This window comes from Erpetoichthys calabaricus, chromosome 4, assembly GCF_900747795.2.
Source record: "Erpetoichthys calabaricus chromosome 4, fErpCal1.3, whole genome shotgun sequence".
In the NCBI taxonomy this organism is placed as follows: Eukaryota; Metazoa; Chordata; class Cladistia; order Polypteriformes; family Polypteridae; genus Erpetoichthys; species Erpetoichthys calabaricus.
Genome location: NC_041397.2, coordinates 326554405 through 326577204, shown reverse-complemented (window position 1 = coordinate 326577204; position 22800 = coordinate 326554405). Strand labels below are relative to the sequence as shown.

General features: G+C 42.5%; 2 protein-coding genes and 1 long non-coding RNA gene across 3 annotated transcripts in view; 1 reads left to right on the top strand and 2 right to left on the bottom strand.

Moving 5' to 3' along the window:
• Positions 1–22800, bottom strand: part of LOC114643553 (protein NLRC5-like) — a 5922889-nt gene that overhangs the window by 3801119 nt on the left and 2098970 nt on the right. The gene's annotated exons all lie outside the window — the stretch shown is intronic.
• Positions 1–22800, top strand: part of LOC127527384 (uncharacterized) — a 902058-nt gene that overhangs the window by 180664 nt on the left and 698594 nt on the right. The window lies entirely within an intron of this gene.
• The window catches only part of LOC114644573 (butyrophilin subfamily 1 member A1-like), a 133272-nt gene that overhangs the window by 62327 nt on the left and 48145 nt on the right, over positions 1–22800 (bottom strand). The window contains exon 7 of the mRNA XM_051925874.1: positions 2120–2161. Within this exon, the coding sequence (XP_051781834.1) occupies positions 2120–2161 (42 nt within the window). The remainder of the gene's footprint in view (positions 1–2119; positions 2162–22800) is intronic.

Sequence of the window (22800 nt, the reverse complement as noted above, 5' to 3'; positions counted from 1 at the left end):
TGTTCTAAACACTTTAATAATGTTAGAATTTCACTCATATCTCAACCTGGATGAAGCAGCACCATCTTCAGCTCAAGCTAGCAAAGGCAGACCTTCTTGTTATTCCAGCCTGCCTGTCTATTCAACACCCCATCTCACCAAGTTGGTACGCAACCTTGGGGCGGTGATCGATGACCAGCTGTCCTTTACTGATCATGTTGCAACTGTCACTTGGTCTCACAGATTCTATTTCTATAACACCCACAAGTTCAGATCATATCTGATGGAGTATGCGGCACAATCCCTGGTCCAGGCTTTGGTCTTGGCATATCGGGACTACTGCAACTTTCTACTGGCAGGAATACTAGCATGTGCCACCAAGCCACTGCAGTTGGTTGAAAATGCAACAGCACATCATGTCACTGAACTTTACTGATAACTACATTGGCTCTCTGTAACAATACACATTAACTTGAAATCATTGATGGTTGCCTACAAAGTAGCCATCACCTTTGTATATGGAGACCACTCTTCAGCCACTCAGCTCTACTTATGAATGGTGTCTGGTGATGACACCTCTGCCTGGCATCAAATTTCAAGCCAGACTCTCTGCATGTGTAGCTCCTGTCTGGTGAAGCAAGCAGCCCACCTCCATACCGACTGCTGACTCCCTCAGAGTGTTTAAGAAGCTTTTAAAGCCTCCCTTGTTCTGAGGATGTCCAGTACATATTGGGATTAATAAAGTATCTATCTATCTATCTATCTATCTATCTATCTATCTATCTATCTATCTATCTATCTATCTATCTATCTATCTATCTATCTATCTATCTATCTATCTATCTATCTATCTATCTATCTATCTATCTATCTATCTACATCTGACTGATGAAGACTTTGATAAGTTCTTGTAACTCAGGAAAGATTAACACGTCTTGTGTTGTTCTGTTTGGTTTAAAGTTTTTCACTTGTCATGATCAACTTTGTCCCCTTGTCCTGTCACATGTGGTCTTAAGCAGTCTCCAGAGTGATGATTACTCCATTATGTAAACCTCTTTTTGTAAGGTGCTTTGAATAAAAACAAACAAGGCTGTGCCCTGCTGGCCTTTAATGTGGAAAAATCACAGCTGTCATCCATTCCTTCCACATTGATAACCAAACATGCTCTTTCTAATTTTTTGGAGAACCTTAAGCAGGTTATTAACTACCAGAACCTCTGTTAAGAAAAACAGGAATCTGCCATTTTCAAACATTACTTCTTCACTTTTATTTATTTTTTTGTTTTTTGTGCTTCTATAAATTTGAATGTAGAGAAAAGCCAAGCAAAATGACCCCTTTTATTGGCTAACTAAAAAGATTACAATATGCAAGCTCTCGAGGCAACTCAGGCCCCTTCTTCAGGCGAGATATAATACAGAGACTGGAGTTCCCTGTGTTTATATACACACTCTAGGACAAGAAACGACATTGGTAAATCTTTAAATGAGAAATTTTAAATGTAAAAAATAAATAGATTCATTCAGGCTAGGGCTAATTTAACAAGAGAGAAGAACAATGTATGGTCAAGATCTCTGGATAAGATGACTGTCCAATAAAGTCTTTTGAAGTTTGTAATGAGTTCCATACAATGTAGGTCTGTAGTCGGGTTGTCTGTCATTCTGAGAGATGTAAACAATCCTCATATCTGGCCATAAAACTCTTGTCTCTATTCAAGCCATGTTGTAATGTATTAAATTTTAGCATGGGTTTAACTTCCCATTCTTTTTTCTCTTGCTGTGTTTTGAAGTTGCCCATAAGCCCTGTGACTTTAAAGTCCCTCTCACAGTGTCCATGGCTGTTGAAGTGGGCCGTTACAGGAACATCTGTGTTGCCATGTTTAATGTGGCACCTGTGTAAATTCATTCTCTGGCAGAGTGTTTGTCCAGTTTCTCCCACATAGAGTGCAGTGTCAGGACATTTCATGCAGAGAATTACATCTCGCCTGAAGAAGGGGCCTGAGTTGCCTCGAATGCTTGCATATTGTAATCTTTTTAGTTAGCCAATAAAAGGGGTCATTTTGCTTGGCTTTTCTCTACATTCATAATGGCTAACATGGTACAACACCCTAGTACTATAAATTTGAATGAAATATTCTGCTTACCAATTTCCTTGCGCAAGTTCCAGACAGGGAGAATGTGAACTGCTGTGTAAAAATAGAAAGTTAAAATGTGACTTTTTCTGTATCAGATTGTTATTAGAATAAAAGGAAAAAAAACAAAATTAAGCTAATAATGAAGTATATTTATAAGAAGAAAACCCCAGTAGTGCCCACCTCCGCAGCCCAGGAATGCTAACACTGTGCTGCCAGTGTGATCCCCGGAAGTTCCCAACATGCCAACACCCGAGTAGAGACAGAGAAAGAGAGACAAGCTCATCGCTGAGACTTGGCTGTCCAGTCTTCTACCTCGATCTGTCCTTTCATCTGGACACCACTGTGAGCTTGGCAACCATTGTGCTGAGAAAGAAAAGCCTTCACTGGAAAAATAAGGGAAAGAAAGATAGGGAGCAGACATTTCCAAAAAGTATGAGCATGAAAGGACAGGATCTTGGTAAGAGAGACACAGACAAATGTCCAGAAACAGAAAAACAGGAGGACAGTCACAGGGGAGATTAATGAGTGTGCTGGAAACTTTGAATGGGCACCGATGATACAGAGAGTTGGTTGGAAATGTGACTTTAACACTAGAATCTCTGAAGCCTACGAAAATATACGTAATCCTGGCCCACCTTAAATCCCTTCACACCTCTCCATCAGTGTCTTTGGTGTTGTAAATGTGTCGATCAGAACAAGCAGGAAGCAGACTGCTATCCCATCAACCCCTACCAACGCAGTTGAAGTTGGATACAAAATTCTCAGAGCTCAAGTCTGTTTATCTGGGTGTGAGGTGTCTGGAATTTTCTAGAATAAATAATACATTGTAATTTGGAATACATACGGTACATTTCATGTGTGTTCCGTATCTATAAAGCTTTGGGTAAATATAAGATCACAGGAAATGTGAGGCAAGAAATGCTGAACACATAACTAGAACAGAAATTTGTTTCGTGTTATATTAACTCTTTTAGGGTGAATGTCGACTTTGTCAACAGGAGGGGTTGAGGACGCACATCGACAAAAGTCGACATCCAGGGGTAGAAGGCGACAATCAGCTGTTAATAGCAACAAAAGTCACTGTTACATCACAGGCATTCCCTCTCTGCTTGGAGGAATGTTAGACTCATTGACTCGGCATCTAATCCTTGTGTGTACGTGGGTTACGAAATGTAAACAAAGGCAAGATGGCATTGAATCTCACGAGGGAGCAAAGCGAGTGTAGAAAACAAAATACTCAGCAGACGCATTATCGCTGACTGAGACTCTGATTTTTCAGAATCTGATTTTGTTGAGAGTGATCTGGAGATCAAGCAAGAGAGTGAGGAACTGGCATCAGCTGATTGAACACCAGCTGATGCTGCCCCAGCTGCCAGCTGAGCGCATTCACACAGCCGATGCACCTACGGCAAGTTTCACGTGGGAGGAATACCCAGACATTGATCCGTGGGAGCCAAACTGGCTACAGGACTTCACAAGATGGCATGGCTTGCTTGCTGTTGAACACGACAGATTATCAGCCACTGAACTACTTCAGGCTGTTCTTTCCTGATGCTGCTTTTCAGCTAATTTTAGACGAGACAAACAGGTATGCAGAGCAATTTTTTGAATCGCGGGCTGCGCTTGCACTGCATTCTCATTTTTCAAAGTGGAAACCCACAACAAAAGATGAGATGAAGGGCTTTGCGGCATTACAAATAGAGATGAGATTAGACTGGCGATATAATTTCAGGGAGCATTGGCCCAAACGTGCTTTGTCTCCTAATGGCTTTGGACAGGTTATGCCGCGTGATGATAGGTATGTGCCGCTGCAAAGTTTTATTCAATTCTGTGATAACCAGAAGCAAATCCCAAGGGGTGAGCCAGGCTATATCCCCATGCATAAAGTTCAGCCCCTGCTTGACATTGTGGAACCAACATAGAAACAATTTGATCAGCCTGGCGGTGATTTGTCTGTGGATGAATCAATGATAAAATACAAGGGACACCTTTTTTTCTTCCAGTATATGCCAGACAAGCCCACAAAGTATGGCATAAAGGATTTTGTACTGGCAGAAGCAAACTCTGGTTTCTGCCTGAAAGTAATCACATATACAGGAAAGTATTCCTTTCAAAAAGAGAACTGTCCCTTGACAAGTCAGGTTGTGCTGGAGCTGCTTCAGGGCTATGAACATTTGGGTCATGTTGTGTACATTTGGACAATTTTTATACATCATCTGAATTGTTCATGGAGCTACAGAGCAGGGGTGGTTCACAGTGAGGGTGAAAAGGAGACACAGGCCTTCACAGTTAAAGCCAGAGAGGCTGAAGATGAAAAGAGGGGACAATATGGTTTTCATGCGGGCAGAAAACTTGGTGGCAGTGGCATGGCACGATGTCAGACAGGTGACTTTTCTCTCTATAGTACACACTAACAATATATGTGAGAAAGTTATTCGTCAAAAGGGAAACCCAGAAGGTAGGAAGCTGGACAAGCCAGTTGCACTTGAGGAGTATAACTGTAAAATGGCTGGAGTTGATCGACTGGATCAGATGCTGGGGTAGTACGCTTACGGCCATAAGTCCAGCAAGTGGTACCACACTGTGTACCATCGCATGTGTGAGATTGCACTTACAAATGGCTATACTGTATATATGCAGTTATCATACTTTTATAATCTTTGTGTTTATTATAAAAATGTATTATTCTGTTCCTTAAAATGAATGGGCTTAAGTTACCTTGATATATGTCTAAAGACCGGAGATCCCCACCTACAACAGTTAATGGTAAGGTAAATCAAGTAGGAGCCTTACCAAGTTATTGTATTAATTACTCATATTGGCAAAGGCAGAAGTGATAATTAATTAACCAAATTAAAATTTCTTTTTTTACCGTGCCATCCTCCTGGATGGCTGTCTTATTGATTATTAATCATCAAAATTCCTACTATAGTAAAACTGAAAGTTAGATTTACTATATATTGTGATGTCACCTTCTGCTTTAGATCTTTGTACAGTAGCTCTTGTGACTGTGTGGCAATTTTGAATTCCAGATGAATGTTGTTGTAAATGAGTCTAATTTCTTAAAGAATGATTTATTTGTGTATATTGAGATATTCTGGAATATATACAGCAGTTTAGAGGGGATGTTCATTTTAATTGCATTAATTCTCCCTGCTAAGATGAGATGGAGGATGAACCATCTGTTAACATCTTGTTTGAATTTATCCATGGTGCTTCCAAAATTGTGTTGGAAGAGATCTTTATATTTACTTCTGATTGTTATCCCCAGATAATGAAACACTTTTGATATTATGAATGAAATGTTATCTAATTTAGTATGACGTGCTAAAGAGTTCACTGGAAAAAACACACTTTTATTCTAAGTAAAAAAATATATATATGAATGATAATGATTTACAATGTCTTTACCAAAACATTCAGTTTATGAAATATAACCACACAATGACAACAATCTGTACTGTAATTTCTGTTATACTAGAATGACCTAAAATGTAAAATAGCATGTATGAGAAAAAGGAAAACGCACATCTGACCTCATTCAGTCGGTCATTATCCATCCCACTATGTCCTAACACTGGGTCATGGGTGTCTGCTGGAGCCAATCCCAGGCAACACAGGGCGCAAGGCAGGAACAAACCCTGGGTAGGGCGCCAGCCCACTGCAGCACAGACACACACACACGCACACACACACACACACCAAGCACAATTTAGGATCACCAATGCACCTAACCTGCATGTCTATGGACTGTGGGAGGAAACTGGAGCACCCGGAAACCCACGCAGACATGGGGATAACATCCAAACTCCACACAGGCAGGGAGGACCCGGGAAGTGAACCTGGGTCTCCTAACTGCGAGGCAGCAGCGCTACCACTGTGCCACTGTGCCGCCCACTTCATTCAAAAAGAACATTTTTATTCTGAAGATTCTCCACATCAGTACCCCATCAATTAAGCCTTTCACTTTGACTTGTGATAAATCTGAGGGTGAGGGGTCTACGGCAGACCTAGAGTGTGGCTCAGTGGCTGTTTAACTTTTGACTAACATGGAGCTGTTAAATACTCCCAAGAATCTACCAATCTGATCCCCAGAATTCAACATGGTGTCCCCTTGATCCCTCTCTGCTCTTCCTTTTACTGCCCTGAAGCTAAAGTCGCACATGCTCCTGTCTTCCAAAATCCTTCCCTTTGCATTGGTAGAAGGCATGTCTGTTTCCATGGGCAGATTTGGGTATTGAGACACTTGCTGTCATTTATAATGACTATGAACTCAGAACGTTACTCAGGTCCAGGTTTTCTGTTCTTCCTTCCTCTTTCTTTTTTCTATCTTCAGATCAGATTAGTCAGGCAAATGGGGTCTCAATATCCTCTGCATTGCCTTCCCACCCTATTCTTTTTGTTTCTTATTAGTTACGTACAGGATTATCATCTTTATATGAAAGTCTGCGTACGATATCTGCCAGGCCTCTTGCTGTACTGTCAGTCTGGTGATGTGACCTCCTTTCTTCTGTTCCCATCTCTTGTAAGGATGTCCTTAGCAACATCTCAGCATCCTCCAAAGCTCAGTTATCAGCAAACGCAATTTAAATTTGTACCGCGCCTGTACCTCACCATTCAGAAACTTTATGTTATGTATTTGGTTGCCCATCCCATCTGCCACCTGTGTCCTTTAAATGCCCCTCCATAAATTTTGGGAGTGCCCTCCAGTTTATGCATTTTGGTGAATGTTTCCAATTTCCTATTTGATATTTTATTTCTTAATATTCCCCTTTTGCCTCATATATCACCATCTCTGCTAAACTCATCTCAGCCTCACACTGGAAGTCTGCTACTCATTCTCTGTAAACTTCTGGTAATCCTCTTTCTTTAATCTAACCCTGATTGAACTTGGATACCTGTGTGTAAATAAAGGCCCACGAAAGTATGACCAGGCAGAGTTTGTTTCTACTCATTTAATTCAGAAGTGTAGATGTTACTGTGTTGGGACTTTGTCGTAAGTGTTTCATACACACGAGTTTTCATCATCAACATGGCCTTACTATACAGGGTGCAGTTTACATATCAGCTGGAAACAAAAAAGATGAGTTTATGTAGTAGTACATACAGAAAGCAACTGTCAAAGGAGGTGTTAGATTGATTGATGACTTTAATCCCCGCCCCAAATATGAAAATATGAAAATATAAAAATATGAAAATATAAAAATATGAAAATATGATATATAAAAAAAAATATGAAAATATAAAAATATAATTTATGTAAATATAAAAATATGAAAATTTATGAAACTATAAAAATATGAACTATACCCTGCCCCTGGGGGGTTGGACCACCGTCATAATTGATCATCTCTAAACCACACCTTTTAGGGTGGGTCTTTCGTAAATCGGACACCTATCACGCCCCATTAACAATACTCACGCCCCCGAGGTACGCCTTTATCTCTCAGTCCGCCTATAGGGTTAGGGGTGAGGCGTGTCTCTCACCCCCGACTGTGGGAGGAGCCGAAAGAGTTCTTGTATAAAATTTTAGTCATTTAGTGAAAACGCCACGACACACAAAAGCAATCAGAATGGACGGTCTTGTGAATGCTCCTAAGAAAGCAAACAGGGTGTCCAGAAGAACGTTACGGGAGTTACGGGAACCACGCTTCAGCTCAGTCTGGTACGACTCTAACTGTGCTTTGTGCCGGGTAGAGGTAAAAAGAAATGCTGAGGGACAGCTCACAATCGCTGTTTCCAAGAAGGAGCCTATCCTTCCCGAATATAACGAGGCCAGTCACGAAGAGGAGGAAGATAAAGAAAATGTGATAAAGGAGCGAGTGAGTGAAATTAATTTTTCTATAAAAGACTGGACTTTTTTTAAAGCTCTTATGCCAAATATTGATGAAGCTATTTACCAAGGGAAACTGTCTGACCAGATGAAAAGAATTAAAAGAAAATTGGAGGAGGAGTTTAGCATGTTGAATAATTCATGCTCGGAGGAGGAGGAAGAAAACTGGGAGGCAACCACCCCTAAGTGAGTGGGGATAAATACAGAGATCTTTTTCCCCCAGTCTACATTAGCCTAAAAACCTATCGAGATGTCTTCAAATACTTACCCTACCGAAGCTGGTGCTAGCTGGTCCGGTCGTCTCCCTGTTCTCTCGGCCTCTGAGGTAGCAGAAGTCCTCGACATTTTGATGCGCTCCGAAGAACCAAGCTCCGGAGGTATGGAACATACGTCCGCCGCTGACTACCTGTTTTGGCCGGCTAACCTTCAAGCCAACACCGCCTACTCTACTCCCGACGAGATGATCGACACTAACCTACAGCTCCGCTACTCGGCTGCAGACCAGATGCTGACAGACAACGATGTGTTTTGGTCGGGTGACAACCAACACCCCGCCGGCTACGCTCCTGATCAGACCTGTTGGTCTATGGAACAGACGGCGCTCTGCGACGGCCTGTTTTGGCCCGACGACATCGTACCTAACTCCGGGTACTCTGCCCCTAACAACTCTCCTTCAGACCCACCGTCTTGGCCGGATCTTCTGATGCCCTCAAACAACCAGATCTATTGGCCCGAACCTCAGTTACCCGCCCCGATGATATGTATTGGCTGGACAGTCTCCTGGAGAACCGTACAGTACCTGACCATTTTGTCCCTGCTGAGGATGCTCGGAGGAGCCTAACGGGCGCTGAGGAGATAGCCATGCAGGCCATGCGGCAAGAAGAGGCCATGGACAACCTGGTAGATGCTCTGTCCGCATGGAAGCCATCGTCCCGGTATGCTGATTATGAGAGTATGGACCTTGAGCAAACTGACGGGCCCCTGGGTCAAACACTTCGAAAGACTCTGAAACTGGTCAAGAGTTTGATTGCAGCTCTGCTGGACATAATAGTCGATCGGGACCTAAAAAGCACCTGTCATGGCTGTTTCATAGATCACCCCAGCCAGACGCAGCATACGTGTCTGTTTGAGCCTGACTCTGTTTATCGGGTTGGCCGCTTTCAAGAGGTTCTGACTGTTTTCCGCAAACCTTGGCTCAGGAGCCTGGTCATAAAGACTCTGGGTTGCTTCAACATCTTTCCGCCTTTTCACAAGGTTCATTCATTTGTGCAAAATGCCGTCGATGAACTGGAAAAAGAACATTCTATTAGCGAAGCCATTGTACAAGCCATTCACAATATGGACGATCCCTCTTACTCGAAAATACGTGAAATAGCCGATGCCTTTTCTAAAAGACATTTTTCTGAACCGAACACGACCGATGCACCTTTGGGGTTTTACGGGGAGTACGATTTAGAAAAATCAGACGAAGTGTCTGAACTCAATGTTCCTGTTCTATGAAATGTTTTAATCATGTTTTTTAATACTGCCGTTTTGAAATTTTAATAATGTTTTTAATCAAGCTGTTTTGAAATTTAATCAAGCTGTTTTGAAAATTAACAATAAAGACTCATTTGATTTTTAAACCATTGGTATTTTTCTTTCACCGTCGGCGATGGAGGGTTACTTGAAAAAAGTTTATTATAACCCGGCAAATCCTGGTAGCTTTGGGGGAAAAGACTCTTTGAAAAGAGCTCTTGAGGTTTCGGGTCAGAAAAGTAATGACCAACAGGTGTCGGATTGGTTATCCGGTCAATATGCTTATACAATTCACAAACCCGCTAGAAGGCATTTTAGGAGAAATAAGGTTTATGTATCCGATATAGACTCGCAATGGCAGATGGATTTAGCGGACATGACAAATGTGTCCGAGCATAATCTGGGTTATAAATATTTGTTAACCTGTATCGACGTACTTTCTAAGTACGCGTGGGTACGACCCCTGAAGAACAAAACGGGTAAGGAAGTGACAAGAGCCTTCCAAGACATTCTGAGTGCCGGTCGAATTCCAAAGAAGCTCCAGACCGATAAGGGCAAAGAGTTTTTCAACCGAGATTTTCAAAAACTGTTAAAGAAGATCGGAATAAAACATTTCACCACAGGAAACGAATTAAAGGCCTCTGTGGTGGAGAGATTTAACCGCACACTAAAATCTAAAATGTGGAAATATTTCAGCGCTTATAACACGAGAGCCTACATCGATAAATTGCCGGATCTAGTATACTCTTACAACAAAAGTTATCATCGAAGCATAAAAATGGCTCCTTCCGATGTTAACACGTTAAATTCCTGGAAAGTTTTCAAAAACTTATACGGCGTAGCCAGCCCCCCGGGTCCGCCGCTGTTTAAGTTCAAAGTAGGAGACACAGTTAGGGTGTCTAAAACTAGACATCCTTTTAAGAAAGGTTATGAGCAAACATTTTCAGATGAAATCTTTACCGTATCTGAACTTGTACCTAGGGAACCGGCGGTGTACAAACTGAAAGACTATGATAGTGAAGAGATTGTAGGATCCTTTTACGACCCTGAATTACAGAAAATTAAAGTCGGATCCACAGACGTTTACAGGATTGAAAAAATACTGGCTAGGAAAGTTAAGAATAAAAAACGACTCATTTTAGTCAAATGGCTCGGCTGGCCAGAAAAATGTAACAGCTGGATACCGGAGAGCCAAGCCCAAGATGTTCAATAAAATCCAGAACGCTCCTAATCGACTCTTCATTCTCTAGCGGTATACGATGGAGCGCAAAAGTTTTTTTGTGACTCTACCGAGCAACGCTTCCTCAGACATTTTCCCTAACAACACAATTTCCAATTTCACGACGAAGCTTGCTAAACCCATAGAATTAGAAGGTTCTTGGGAAGTCGGTCTAGCCGAAATTCAGTACCCACATACGTGGAATACCATAGACAAACCGGATAACGAATTTTACGTTTCAGCTCCAGGGGTAAAAAAACATTACTACATTCCATGCGGATATTACGAAGGTATTCACGACCTACTGTCTTTTATGAATTCGACAACCTTAAGCCTGCCCACTTTGACAGATGTTGCAGCTGGATTTGTCCCTTCCGAGAGCTCTGCGAAATTCAGTTAGAATGCTGTGGAAAGAAGAGTCTACATGGTACCGGGTGAAAAGGATGAAACTATACACTTGAAAGGACAGCTGGGTCATATATTAGGAGCGCATCCTGATCAGACTCGGGGTTTAACTTATAAGGCACCTTTCCCTGCCGACATCAGGGCCGGCTTTTACACTTTGTACGTGTACGGGGATATGGTATCTCATCAGAGAGTCGGAGACAACTACGTACCCCTTTTGAGGTATGTTCATATAGAGGATCAGGCTAATAAAATTACAACCATCACATATGACAAACCGCATTATGCCCTAGTCAGCAAGAATCATTTTGACACAGTGACTATTGAAATAAAGACGGACCAGAATAAAAACGTGCCATTTCAGTTTGGTAAGGTGATAGTGAAGTTGCATTTCAGACCCGTCAGGCACTGTATGCACGACTGAAACAATGAGGACTTACCAGGACCCAACACCTTACAACCAATATTATCAGACCCAAGTGGCTAACGGCTTACCAGGATTCTCTGGATCCCCTGTAATGTATGGTGGGGGGATTGGAGGTATATTTCGAGGATTGTTTAGAAGAGCTTTACCTCTCCTGAAAAAAGGCTTTGACATCGCAAAACCACATATCAAATCAGCGGCTAAAAATATTGTAAAAGATGTGATCACAGGGGCTATATCCAGTGCTGCGGGTGGAGTCCTAGAAAAGCAGGAGGGAGCGGGCTTGATGGTCATGAGAAAGACAAAACGCAAGAGACCACCGGGGTCGCGTCAGGCCCCACCAGCTAAAAAGGCCGGGCGCACTATTTTTACAGCATTATCTAAACGTCATCAGAAGAGTAACAAGACTAAAGCAAGCAAAAAGAAGAAGAGAGACATTTTTTAAGAGAAGATGGCTTTCGTACACAGAATGTCCGAAGAGTGTGTCAAATCTGAACTGGATCTGTTTACGGTGCCTTTCACTCAAACGAGTGTAGATAAAAGTATATACGTTGAAGTCCCACCACTCTCATCCCTCTCTGAAGTAGCTCCGCTAGAATTTCTCATAGCCGGAAATGGGGAAGATTACCTGGACTTGAATAACACTCTTCTACACCTAAGGGGAAAGATAGTGAACGCTGACGGGACTAACATACCTGCCGGGGCAAAGGTTGGATTTGTCAACTACCCTATAGCCAGTTTGTTTTCTCAAGTTGATGTCACCCTGGGGGACCGCCTAATATCGCAGAGTTCAAATTGTTATCCTTACCGAGCGGTCTTAGAAGGTCTGCTAAATTACAGCCAGGAGACTCTTCATTCTCAGTTTGCTACAGGACTTTTTTACAAAGATACACTTAACAAATTGGAAGAGACAGACCCCGCCAGAGAAAACATCGGTTTTAAAAACAGAAGCGCTTATACGGCCGGTAGCAGGACTGTTGAACTTCTGGGGCACATACATACAGATCTCTTTTTCCAGGAAAAACTACTATTGAACGGCCTAGACGTGAAGATTAAAATGGTTCGGAACAAAGATGAATTCTGCTTAATGTCCGGTGATGCCGAACATTACAGAGTAATCATAACATTAGCCTCACTGTTTGTAAAAAAAGTAAAAGTTTCACCGGCCGTGAAATTAGGACACGCTCATGCCCTAATATCAGCCAATGCTAAATACCCTGTGGAAAGGGTGAATATGAAAGTATTCAGTATGCCCGCGGGAATCCGAGTATGCAATCAAGAAAACCTGTTTCTGGGTCAACTACCAAAGTATGTGGTGATTGGCATGGTGGATAATGAGGCCTTTTCAGGGTCTTATACACGGAACCCGTTCAATTTCAAACACAACGATGTAGAGTTCCTGGCTCTGTACATGGACAGTGAACAGATTCCCGCCAAACCTTTTCAACCAGACTTTGTAAGCGGCAACAGTGCCAGAGAATATTATAATCTGGTATTGGCCACTGGTAAGCATTTGAAGGATCAAGCTCTGTCTATCAGCCGTTCAGAGTTCTCGCAAGGATATACTCTTTTCGCTTTTGATCTAACCCCCGATCAAGAATGCGGTGATCATTTTTCATTAGTTAAAACTGGAAACATGAGATTTGAATTACGCTTCCGCGTCCCTCTCCCTTGGACCGTCAATCTAATAGTATATGCGGTCTTTGACAACATCATCGAAATCAACCAGAGACGTAATGTTCTGTATGACTACTAATAAGCACCATGAATACAAAACAATTAACACAACTACTGTCCCAAGACCCCTACACCGAAAGATATTTCCGTGGTGTGCTGGCGTGTGATCAACTACCGGAAAAAAATAACGTCTTACCGGCCATGTTTGTAGTGAATACTCAGCGTCAAACCCAACCCGGAGAACACTGGCTGGGGATTTACCTTACAGAAGACGGAAATGGGGAGTTTTTTGATTCCTATGGAAATCCTCCGGACTTTATCTACTTCCCGAATGACATTTACCGTTTCTTAAGCAAAAACTGTAAACAAATCATTTACAATAACCGACAGCTTCAAAGTTGGTTCTCGGACAAATGCGGTCAACACTGCCTCTTCTATCTGCATCAGAGAGGAAAAGGTCTCCCGTACACCTCTGTAATAAAAAAGTATTCGGAGGACGTGAACAGTAATGACTCTATGGTCTCTAAATTTGTTCGTTCCTGGCTTCCTTCGCCGGGACTCTGTTTTTATCAGTACCCTTGCGTGCAAAGATCAGAGACCTGTAAATATTTCAATAGACGGTTAAAGTATGACGACACTCTGTAATGAGATAAAATTGTATTTAATAAACAAATCATTTTACAAATTTAATAAGCGATCCATTCCAGTCTTTTTTTTCTCGGTTTCAGTCGGTAGGGGGTAACTTCTGTATGATGAGCAGGGTGGGGGGCTGCGGGTGGCTTAAAACTTTCAAGGAGTTCTTTCGTTTCATCATTAGGTACGACAGAAAATGGAATGTTCAAACCGGCCATGGCGTTTACAAATTCCTTCCACCCCCGCGGTCTCCTATGTTCAGGTATTGTATGAGAAGCGGTCAGATTACTACCTTGGCCCGCCAAATGTATCCGAGGCGTGTTAAGTTCTTTTTGGAAGCTTTCGAAGATGCTACAAAACTACCGTACGGCTATCTCTTAGTGGATTTAAAGGCACAGACCCCAGACGAACTGCGTTTAAGAACAGGTCTGTTTCCGCCCGATTGGCCGGTCGTGTACACCGTGAAAAGATAAAAGAAGCTGTTCTGAGTCCAAGTTACATATTCTGTCAGCATGTCGTCCAGAATAAGCAGAAACCTACAGCCTCTCAAGGCCTTACTCCGTTGCTCTTGTCGCCGCCGTAAAATTCTTATAAACGCCTCTTCTGACGATTTAATTAATGCTTTGTCCGAAATAGCCTGTAATACTTTAAAAGGTAATATACCTCTTTCGCCCAAACAGTTTAAACTAATCAAGAAGCATAAAACATCTGTCAGAAAAATAAGTGACAGAAAACTAACCTTAAAAAAGAAGAAAGCTATTCTGAACCAGAAAGGAGGCTTTTTGGGAGCTCTTTTAAGTGTCGCAGTGCCATTCATATCCAGTTTATTAGCTTCTAGAGCATAAACATGAAATACGCTCAAAAAATGTATTTGGTCCCGCAGCAACAGATGTCTCTTTTTCAGCAAAAGAGCGCTAACCTGAACGATCTCTTGAGTGCCACAGAAACTGAACTGGACAAAGAAATGAGAAACGCCCTGCAACGCTGTGATATAGGGGCTGATGAGAAGGTGAAGCTTTACACTTCTATCTTGCAGAGATATCTGACTCTAATTAAAAAGGCCGATAAAGAAACTAGCAGTCTGACGCTCGTATTACCAAAAGAAGAAGAAAATGGCGAGGGGGGCCCTGGATCAGTCAAGGTGTCTGAGGACAAGGTTTGGCAAGAGGTTTTGAGAAGCGCGCCTGTAAAAGCAAAGAAAAATGTTGAATTTGTTTTACATAAAATGTCACGCGTTTTGGAATAATCGTGGAGAGCTGTTGTTAGAAGGTAAACCTTTGGTCGGATCCAACATGGTGGATTTGGTCCGTAATCTGACCGCTTCTCATACAATACCTGAACATAGGAGACCGCGGGGGGTGGAAGGAATTTGTAAACGCCATGGCCGGTTTGAACATTCCATTTTCTGTCGTACCTAATGATGAAACGAGAGAACTCCTTGAAAGTTTTAAGCCACCCGCCGCCCCTCTCCCTGCTCATCAAACAGAAGTTAGCCCCCACCGACGGAAACCGAGAAAAAAAAGACTGGAATGGATTGCTTATTAATTTGTAACATGATTTGTTTATTAAATACAATTTTATCTCATTACAGAGTGTCGTCATACTTTAACCGTCTATTGAAATATTTACAGGTCTCTGATCTTTGCATGCAAGGGTACTGATAAAAACAGAGTCCCGGCGAAGGAAGCCAGGAACGAACAAATTTAGAGACCATAGAGTCATTACTGTTCACGTCCTCCGAATACTTTTTTATTACAGAGGTGTACGGGAGACCTTTTCCTCTCTGATGCAGATAGAAGAGGCAGTGTTGACCGCATTTGTCCGAGAACCAACTTTGAAGCTGTCGGTTATTGTAAATGATTTGTTTACAGTTTTTGCTTAAGAAACGGTAAATGTCATTCGGGAAGTAGATAAAGTCCGGAGGATTTCCATAGGAATCAAAAAACTCCCCATTTCCGTCTTCTGTAAGGTAAATCCCCAGCCAGTGTTCTCCGGGTTGGGTTTGACGGTGAGTATTCACTACAAACATGGCCGGCAAGACGTTATTTTTTTCCGGTAGTTGATCACACGCCAGCACACCACGGAAATATCTTTCGGTGTAGGCGTCTTGGGACAGTAGTTGTGTTAATTGTTTTGTATTCATGGTGCTTATTAGTAGTCATACAGAACATTACGTCTCTGGTTGATTTCGATGATGTTGTCAAAGACCGCATATACTATTAGATTGACGGTCCGAGGGAGAGGGACGCGGAAGCGTAATTCAAATCTCATGTTTCCAGTTTTAACTAATGAAAAATGATCACCGCATTCTTGATCGGGGGTTAGATCAAAAGCGAAAAGAGTATATCCTTGCGAGAACTCTGAACGGCTGATGGACAGAGCTTGATCCTTCAAATGCTTACCAGTGGCCAATACCAGGTTATAATATTCTCTGGCACTGTTGCCGCTTACAAAGTCTGGTTGAAAAGGTTTGGCCGGAATCTGTTCACCGTCCATGTACAGAGCCAGGAACTCTACATCGTTGTGTTTGAAATTGAACGGGTTCCGTGTATAAGACCCCGAAAAGGCCTCATTATCCACCATGCCAATCACCACATACTTTGGTAGTTGACCCAGAAACAGGTTTTCTTGATTGCATACTTGGATTCCCGCGGGCATACTGAATACTTTCATATTCACCTTTTCCACAGGGTATTTAGCATTGGCTGATGTAAGGGCATGAGCGTGTCCTAATTTCACGGCCGGTGAAACTTTTACTTTTTTTACAAACAGTGAGGCTGATGTTATGATTACTCTGTAATGTTCGGCATCACCGGACATTAAGCAGAATTCATCTTTGTTCCGAACCATTTTAATCTTCACGTCTAGGCCGTTCAATAGTAGTTTTTCCTGGAAAAAGAGATCTGTATGTATGTGCCCCAGAAGTTCGACAGTCCTGCTACCTGCTGTATAGGCGCTTCTGTTATTAAAACCGATGTTTTCTCTGGCGGGGTCTGTCTCTTCCAATTTGTTAAGTGTATCTTTGTAAAAAAGTCCTGTAGCAAACTGAGAATGAAGAGTCTCCTGGCTGTAATTTAGCAGACCTTCTAAGACCGCTCGGTAAGGATAACAATTTGAACTCTGCGATATTAGGCGGTCCCCCAGGGTGACATCAACTTGAGAAAACAAACTGGCTATAGGGTAGTTGACAAATCCGACCTTTGCACCGGCAGGTATGTTAGTCCTGTCAGCGTTCACTATCTGTCCCCTTAGGTGTAGAAGAGTGTTATTCAAGTCCAGGTAATCTTCCCCATTTCCTGCTATGAGAAATTCTAGCGGTGCTACTTCAGAGAGGGCTGAGAGTGGTGGGACTTCAACGTATATACTTTTATCTACACTCGTTTGAGTGAAAGGCACCGTAAACAGATCCAGTTCAGATTTGACACACTCTTCGGACATTCTGTGTACGAAAGCCATCTTCTCTTAAAAAATGTCTCTCTTCTTCTTTTTGCTTGCTTTAGTCTTGTTCCTTTTCTGACGACGTTTAGATAATGCTGTAAAAATAGTGCGCCCGGCCTTTTTAGCTGGCGGGGCCTGACGCGACCCCGGTGGTCTCTTGCGTTTTGTCTTTCTCATGACCATCAAGCCCGCTCCCTCCTGCTTTTCTAGGACTCCACCCGCAGCATTGGATATAGCCCCTGTGATCACGTCTTTTACAATATTTTTAGCCGCGGATTTGACATGTGGTTTTGCGATGTCAAAGCCTTTTTTCAGGAGAGGTAAAGCTCTTCTAAACAATCCTCGAAATATACCTCCAATCCCCCCACCATACATTACAGGGGATCCAGAGAATCCCGGTAAGCTGTTACCCGCTTGGGTCTGATAATATTGGATGTAAGGTGTCGGGTCCTGGTAAGTCCTCATTGTTTCAGTCGTGCATACAGTGCCTGACGGGTCTGAAATGCAACTTCACTATCACCTTACCAAACTGAAATGGCACGTTTTTGTTCTGGTCCGTCTTTATTTCAATAGTCACTGTGTCAAAATGATTCTTGCTGACTAGGGCATAATGCGGTTTGTCATATGTGATGGTTGTAATTTTATTAGCCTGATCCTCTATATGAACACACCTCAAAAGGGGTACGTAGTTGTCTCCGACTCTCTGATGAGATACCATATCCCCGTACACGTACAAAGTGTAAAAGCCGGCCCTGATGTCGTTGGGGAAAGGTGCCTTATAAGTTAAACCCCGAGTCTGATCAGGATGTGCTCCTAATATTCGACCCAGCTGTCCTTTCAAGTGTATAGTTTCATCCTTTTCACCCGGTACCACGTAGAAAAGACAGTAGGTCGTGAATACCTTCGTAATATCCGCATGGAATGTAGTAATGTTTTTTTACCCCTGGAGCTGAAACGTAGAATTCGTTATCTGGTTTGTCTATGGTATTCCACGTATGTGGGTACTGAATTTCGGCTAGACCGACTTCCCAAGAACCTTCTAATTCTATGGGTTTAGCAAGCTTCGTCGTGAAATTGGAAATTGTGTTGTTAGGGAAAATGTTTGAGGAAGCGTTGCTCGGTAGAGTCACAAAAAAACTTTTGCGCTCCATCGTATACCGCTAGAGAATGAAGAGTCGATTAGGAGCGTTCTGGATTTTATTGAACATCTTGGGCTTGGCTCTCCGGTATCCAGCTGTTACATTTTTCTGGCCAGCCGAGCCATTTGACTAAAATGAGTCGTTTTTTATTCTTAACTTTCCTAGCCAGTATTTTTTCAATCCTGTAAACGTCTGTGGATCCGACTTTAATTTTCTGTAATTCAGGGTCGTAAAAGGATCCTACAATCTCTTCACTATCATAGTCTTTCAGTTTGTACACCGCCGGTTCCCTAGGTACAAGTTCAGATACGGTAAAGATTTCATCTGAAAATGTTTGCTCATAACCTTTCTTAAAAGGATGTCTAGTTTTAGACACCCTAACTGTGTCTCCTACTTTGAACTTAAACAGCGGCGGACCCGGGGGGCTGGCTACGCCGTATAAGTTTTTGAAAACTTTCCAGGAATTTAACGTGTTAACATCGGAAGGAGCCATTTTTATGCTTCGATGATAACTTTTGTTGTAAGAGTATACTAGATCCGGCAATTTATCGATGTAGGCTCTCGTGTTATAAGCGCTGAAATATTTCCACATTTTAGATTTTAGTGTGCGGTTAAATCTCTCCACCACAGAGGCCTTTAATTCGTTTCCTGTGGTGAAATGTTTTATTCCGATCTTCTTTAACAGTTTGTGAAAATCTCGGTTGAAAAACTCTTTGCCCTTATCGGTCTGGAGCTTCTTTGGAATTCGACCGGCACTCAGAATGTCTTGGAAGGCTCTTGTCACTTCCTTACCCGTTTTGTTCTTCAGGGGTCGTACCCACACGTACTTAGAAAGTACGTCGATACAGGTTAACAAATATTTATAACCCAGATTATGCTCGGACACATTTGTCATGTCCGCTAAATCCATCTGCCATTGCGAGTCTATATCGGATACATAAACCTTATTTCTCCTAAAATGCCTTCTAGCGGGTTTGTGAATTGTATAAGCATATTGACCGGATAACCAATCCGACACCTGTTGGTCATTACTTTTCTGACCCGAAACCTCAAGAGCTCTTTTCAAAGAGTCTTTTCCCCCAAAGCTACCAGGATTTGCCGGGTTATAATAAACTTTTTCCAAGTAACCCTCCATCGCCGACGGTGAAAGAAAAATACCAATGGTTTAAAAATCAAATGAGTCTTTATTGTTAATTTTCAAAACAGCTTGATTAAATTTCAAAACAGCTTGATTAAAAACATTATTAAAATTTCAAAACGGCAGTATTAAAAAACATGATTAAAACATTTCATAGAACAGGAACATTGAGTTCAGACACTTCGTCTGATTTTTCTAAATCGTACTCCCCGTAAAACCCCAAAGGTGCATCGGTCGTGTTCGGTTCAGAAAAATGTCTTTTAGAAAAGGCATCGGCTATTTCACGTATTTTCGAGTAAGAGGGATCGTCCATGTTGTGAAAGGCTTGTACAATGGCTTCGCTAATAGAATGTTCTTTTTCCAGTTCATCGACGGCATTTTGCACAAATGAATGAACCTTGTGAAAAGGCGGAAAGATGTTGAAGCAACCCAGAGTCTTTATGACCAGGCTCCTGAGCCAAGGTTTGCGGAAAACAGTCAGAACCTCTTGAAAGCGGCCAACCCGATAAACAGAGTCAGGCTCAAACAGACACGTATGCTGCGTCTGGCTGGGGTGATCTATGAAACAGCCATGACAGGTGCTTTTTAGGTCCCGATCGACTATTATGTCCAGCAGAGCTGCAATCAAACTCTTGACCAGTTTCAGAGTCTTTCGAAGTGTTTGACCCAGGGGCCCGTCAGTTTGCTCAAGGTCCATACTCTCATAATTAGCATACCGGGACGATGGCTTCCATGCGGACAGAGCATCTACCAGGTTGTCCATGGCCTCTTCTTGCTGCATGGCCTGCATGGCTATCTCCTCAGCGCCCGTTAGGCTCCTCCGAGCATCCTCAGCAGGGACAAAATGGTCAGGTACTGTACGGTTCTCCAGGAGACTGTCCAGCCAATACATATCATCAGGGGCGGGTAACTGAGGTTCGGGCCAATAGATCTGGTCGTTTGAGGGCATCAGAAGATCTGGCCAAGATGGTGGGTCTGAAGGAGAGTTGTTAGGGGCAGAGTACCCGGAGTTAGGTACGATGTCGTCGGGCCAAAACAGGCCGTCGCAGAGCGCCGTCTGTTCCATAGACCAACAGGTCTGATCAGGAGCGTAGCCGGCGGGGTGTTGGTTGTCACCCGACCAAAACACATCGTTGTCTGTCAGCATCTGGTCTGCAGCCGAGTAGCGGAGCTGTAGGTTAGTGTCGATCATCTCGTCGGGAGTAGAGTAGGCGGTGTTGGCTTGAAGGTTAGCCGGCCAAAACAGGTAGTCAGCGGCAGACGTATGTTCCATACCTCCGGAGCTTGGTTCTTCGGAGCGCATCAAAATGTCGAGGACTTCTGCTACCTCAGAGGCCGAGAGAACAGGGAGACGACCGGACCAGCTAGCACCAGCTTCGGTAGGGTAAGTATTTGAAGACATCTCGATAGGTTTTTAGGTTAATGTAGACTGGGGGGGAAAAGATCTCTGTATTTATCCCCACTCACTTAGGGGTGGTTGCCTCCCAGTTTTCTTCCTCCTCCTCCGAGCATGAATTATTCAACATGCTAAACTCCTCCTCTAATTTTCTTTTAATTCTTTTCATCTGGTCAGACAGTTTCCCTTGGTAAATAGCTTCATCAATATTTGGCATAAGAGCTTTAAAAAAAGTCCAGTCTTTTATAGAAAAATTAATTTCACTCACTCGCTCCTTTATCACATTTTCTTTATCTTCCTCTTCTTCGTGACCGGCCTCGTTATATTCGGGAAGGATAGGCTCCTTCTTGGAAACAGCGATCGTGAGCTGTCCCTCAGCATTTCTTTTCACCTCTACCCGGCACAAAGCACAGTTAGAGTCGTACCAGGCTGAGCTGAAGCGTGGTTCCCGTAACTCCCGTAACGTTCTTCTGGACACCCTGTTTGCTTTCTTAGGAGCGTTCACAAGACCGTCCATTCTGATTGCTTTTGTGTGTCGTGGCGTTTTCACTAAATGACTAGAATTTTATACAAGAACTCTTTCGGCTCCTCCCACAGTCGGGGGTGAGAGACACGCCTCACCCCTAACCCTATAGGCAGATTGAGAGATAAAGGCGTACCTCGGGGGCGTGAGTATTGTTAATGGGGCGTGATAGGTGTCCGATTTACGAAAGACCCACCCTAAAAGGTGTGGTTTAGAGATGATCAATTATGACGGTGGTCCAACCCCCCAGGGGCGGGGTATAGTTCATATTTTTATAGTTTCATAAATTTTCATATTTTTATATTTACATAAATTATATTTTTATATTTTCATATTTTTTTTTATATATCATATTTTCATATTTTTATATTTTCATATTTTTATATTTTCATATTTTTATAAATCATATTTTCATATTTTCATATTTGGGGTGGGGCTTAAAGTCATCAATCAATCTAACACCTCCTTTGACAGTTGCTTTCTGTATGTACTACTTATGTCATAGACAAAAACCTACATGGTGAGTCTTATACTTTGGCAAGTAAACTTTAAATAAAATCTCGATAGCCCAAATGTCTTTGTGTACCAAACACTACAAATAAGCAGTCGAAAGCAGCAGCTGCCTTGATGTTCTCTTCTTCAAGCCCCTTGGAGCAAACAGCAGCCTAACCTGCCGCTGTGTTTGTCCAGTTCACTTTAGTAAAAATCCTCTCTGATCAGACTTTATATTGCTTTGAATTGTTTGTTTATTTGGATAATTCATTTGAAAACTGCAGCAGATGACAAAGTCAAAGGACCAGTGGGACTCAATTTAACAACAGGCCAGTGTGTAGCTCTAGTGACGTGTGACACACACACACACCATGGAGTTGCAATGGCACTCAGGGTCACAGCACAGATTCATTTGTGTGTTTTATTTGTGCTGTGGAGCTTCAGTTGGGTAGCATAATCTGTGCAGCCATTGCAGCCCAGCATTGTGTGGATGACACCATTTTAAAATGAAGTGTTTGTTTCTGTGTTAGCCATTAAAACCAGACCAATGTTAATGCTGGAATTTAATTTCAGCTGCAGAACACCTGATTATAAGTCCTGGAATCAGACAAACATTTGTGACTCTGTCACCACAACCTTACTAACAACAATATAAAAATAAATAACAAATAGATAAAAAGAGATCTGCAAAGGGTCTACAGTGACTGAGAAGGCCCAGCTGTTCCTTTGATGACTTTAAGCAGAGCTCTCCAAGGAGCGACTTCTGTCAGATCGTCTATACTTGTTGAGTTTCATCTCCTCTTTGGTCTCCTTAAGTATGAGAGAAAATAAAGTGCTGAATGCAGTACAGAAAGT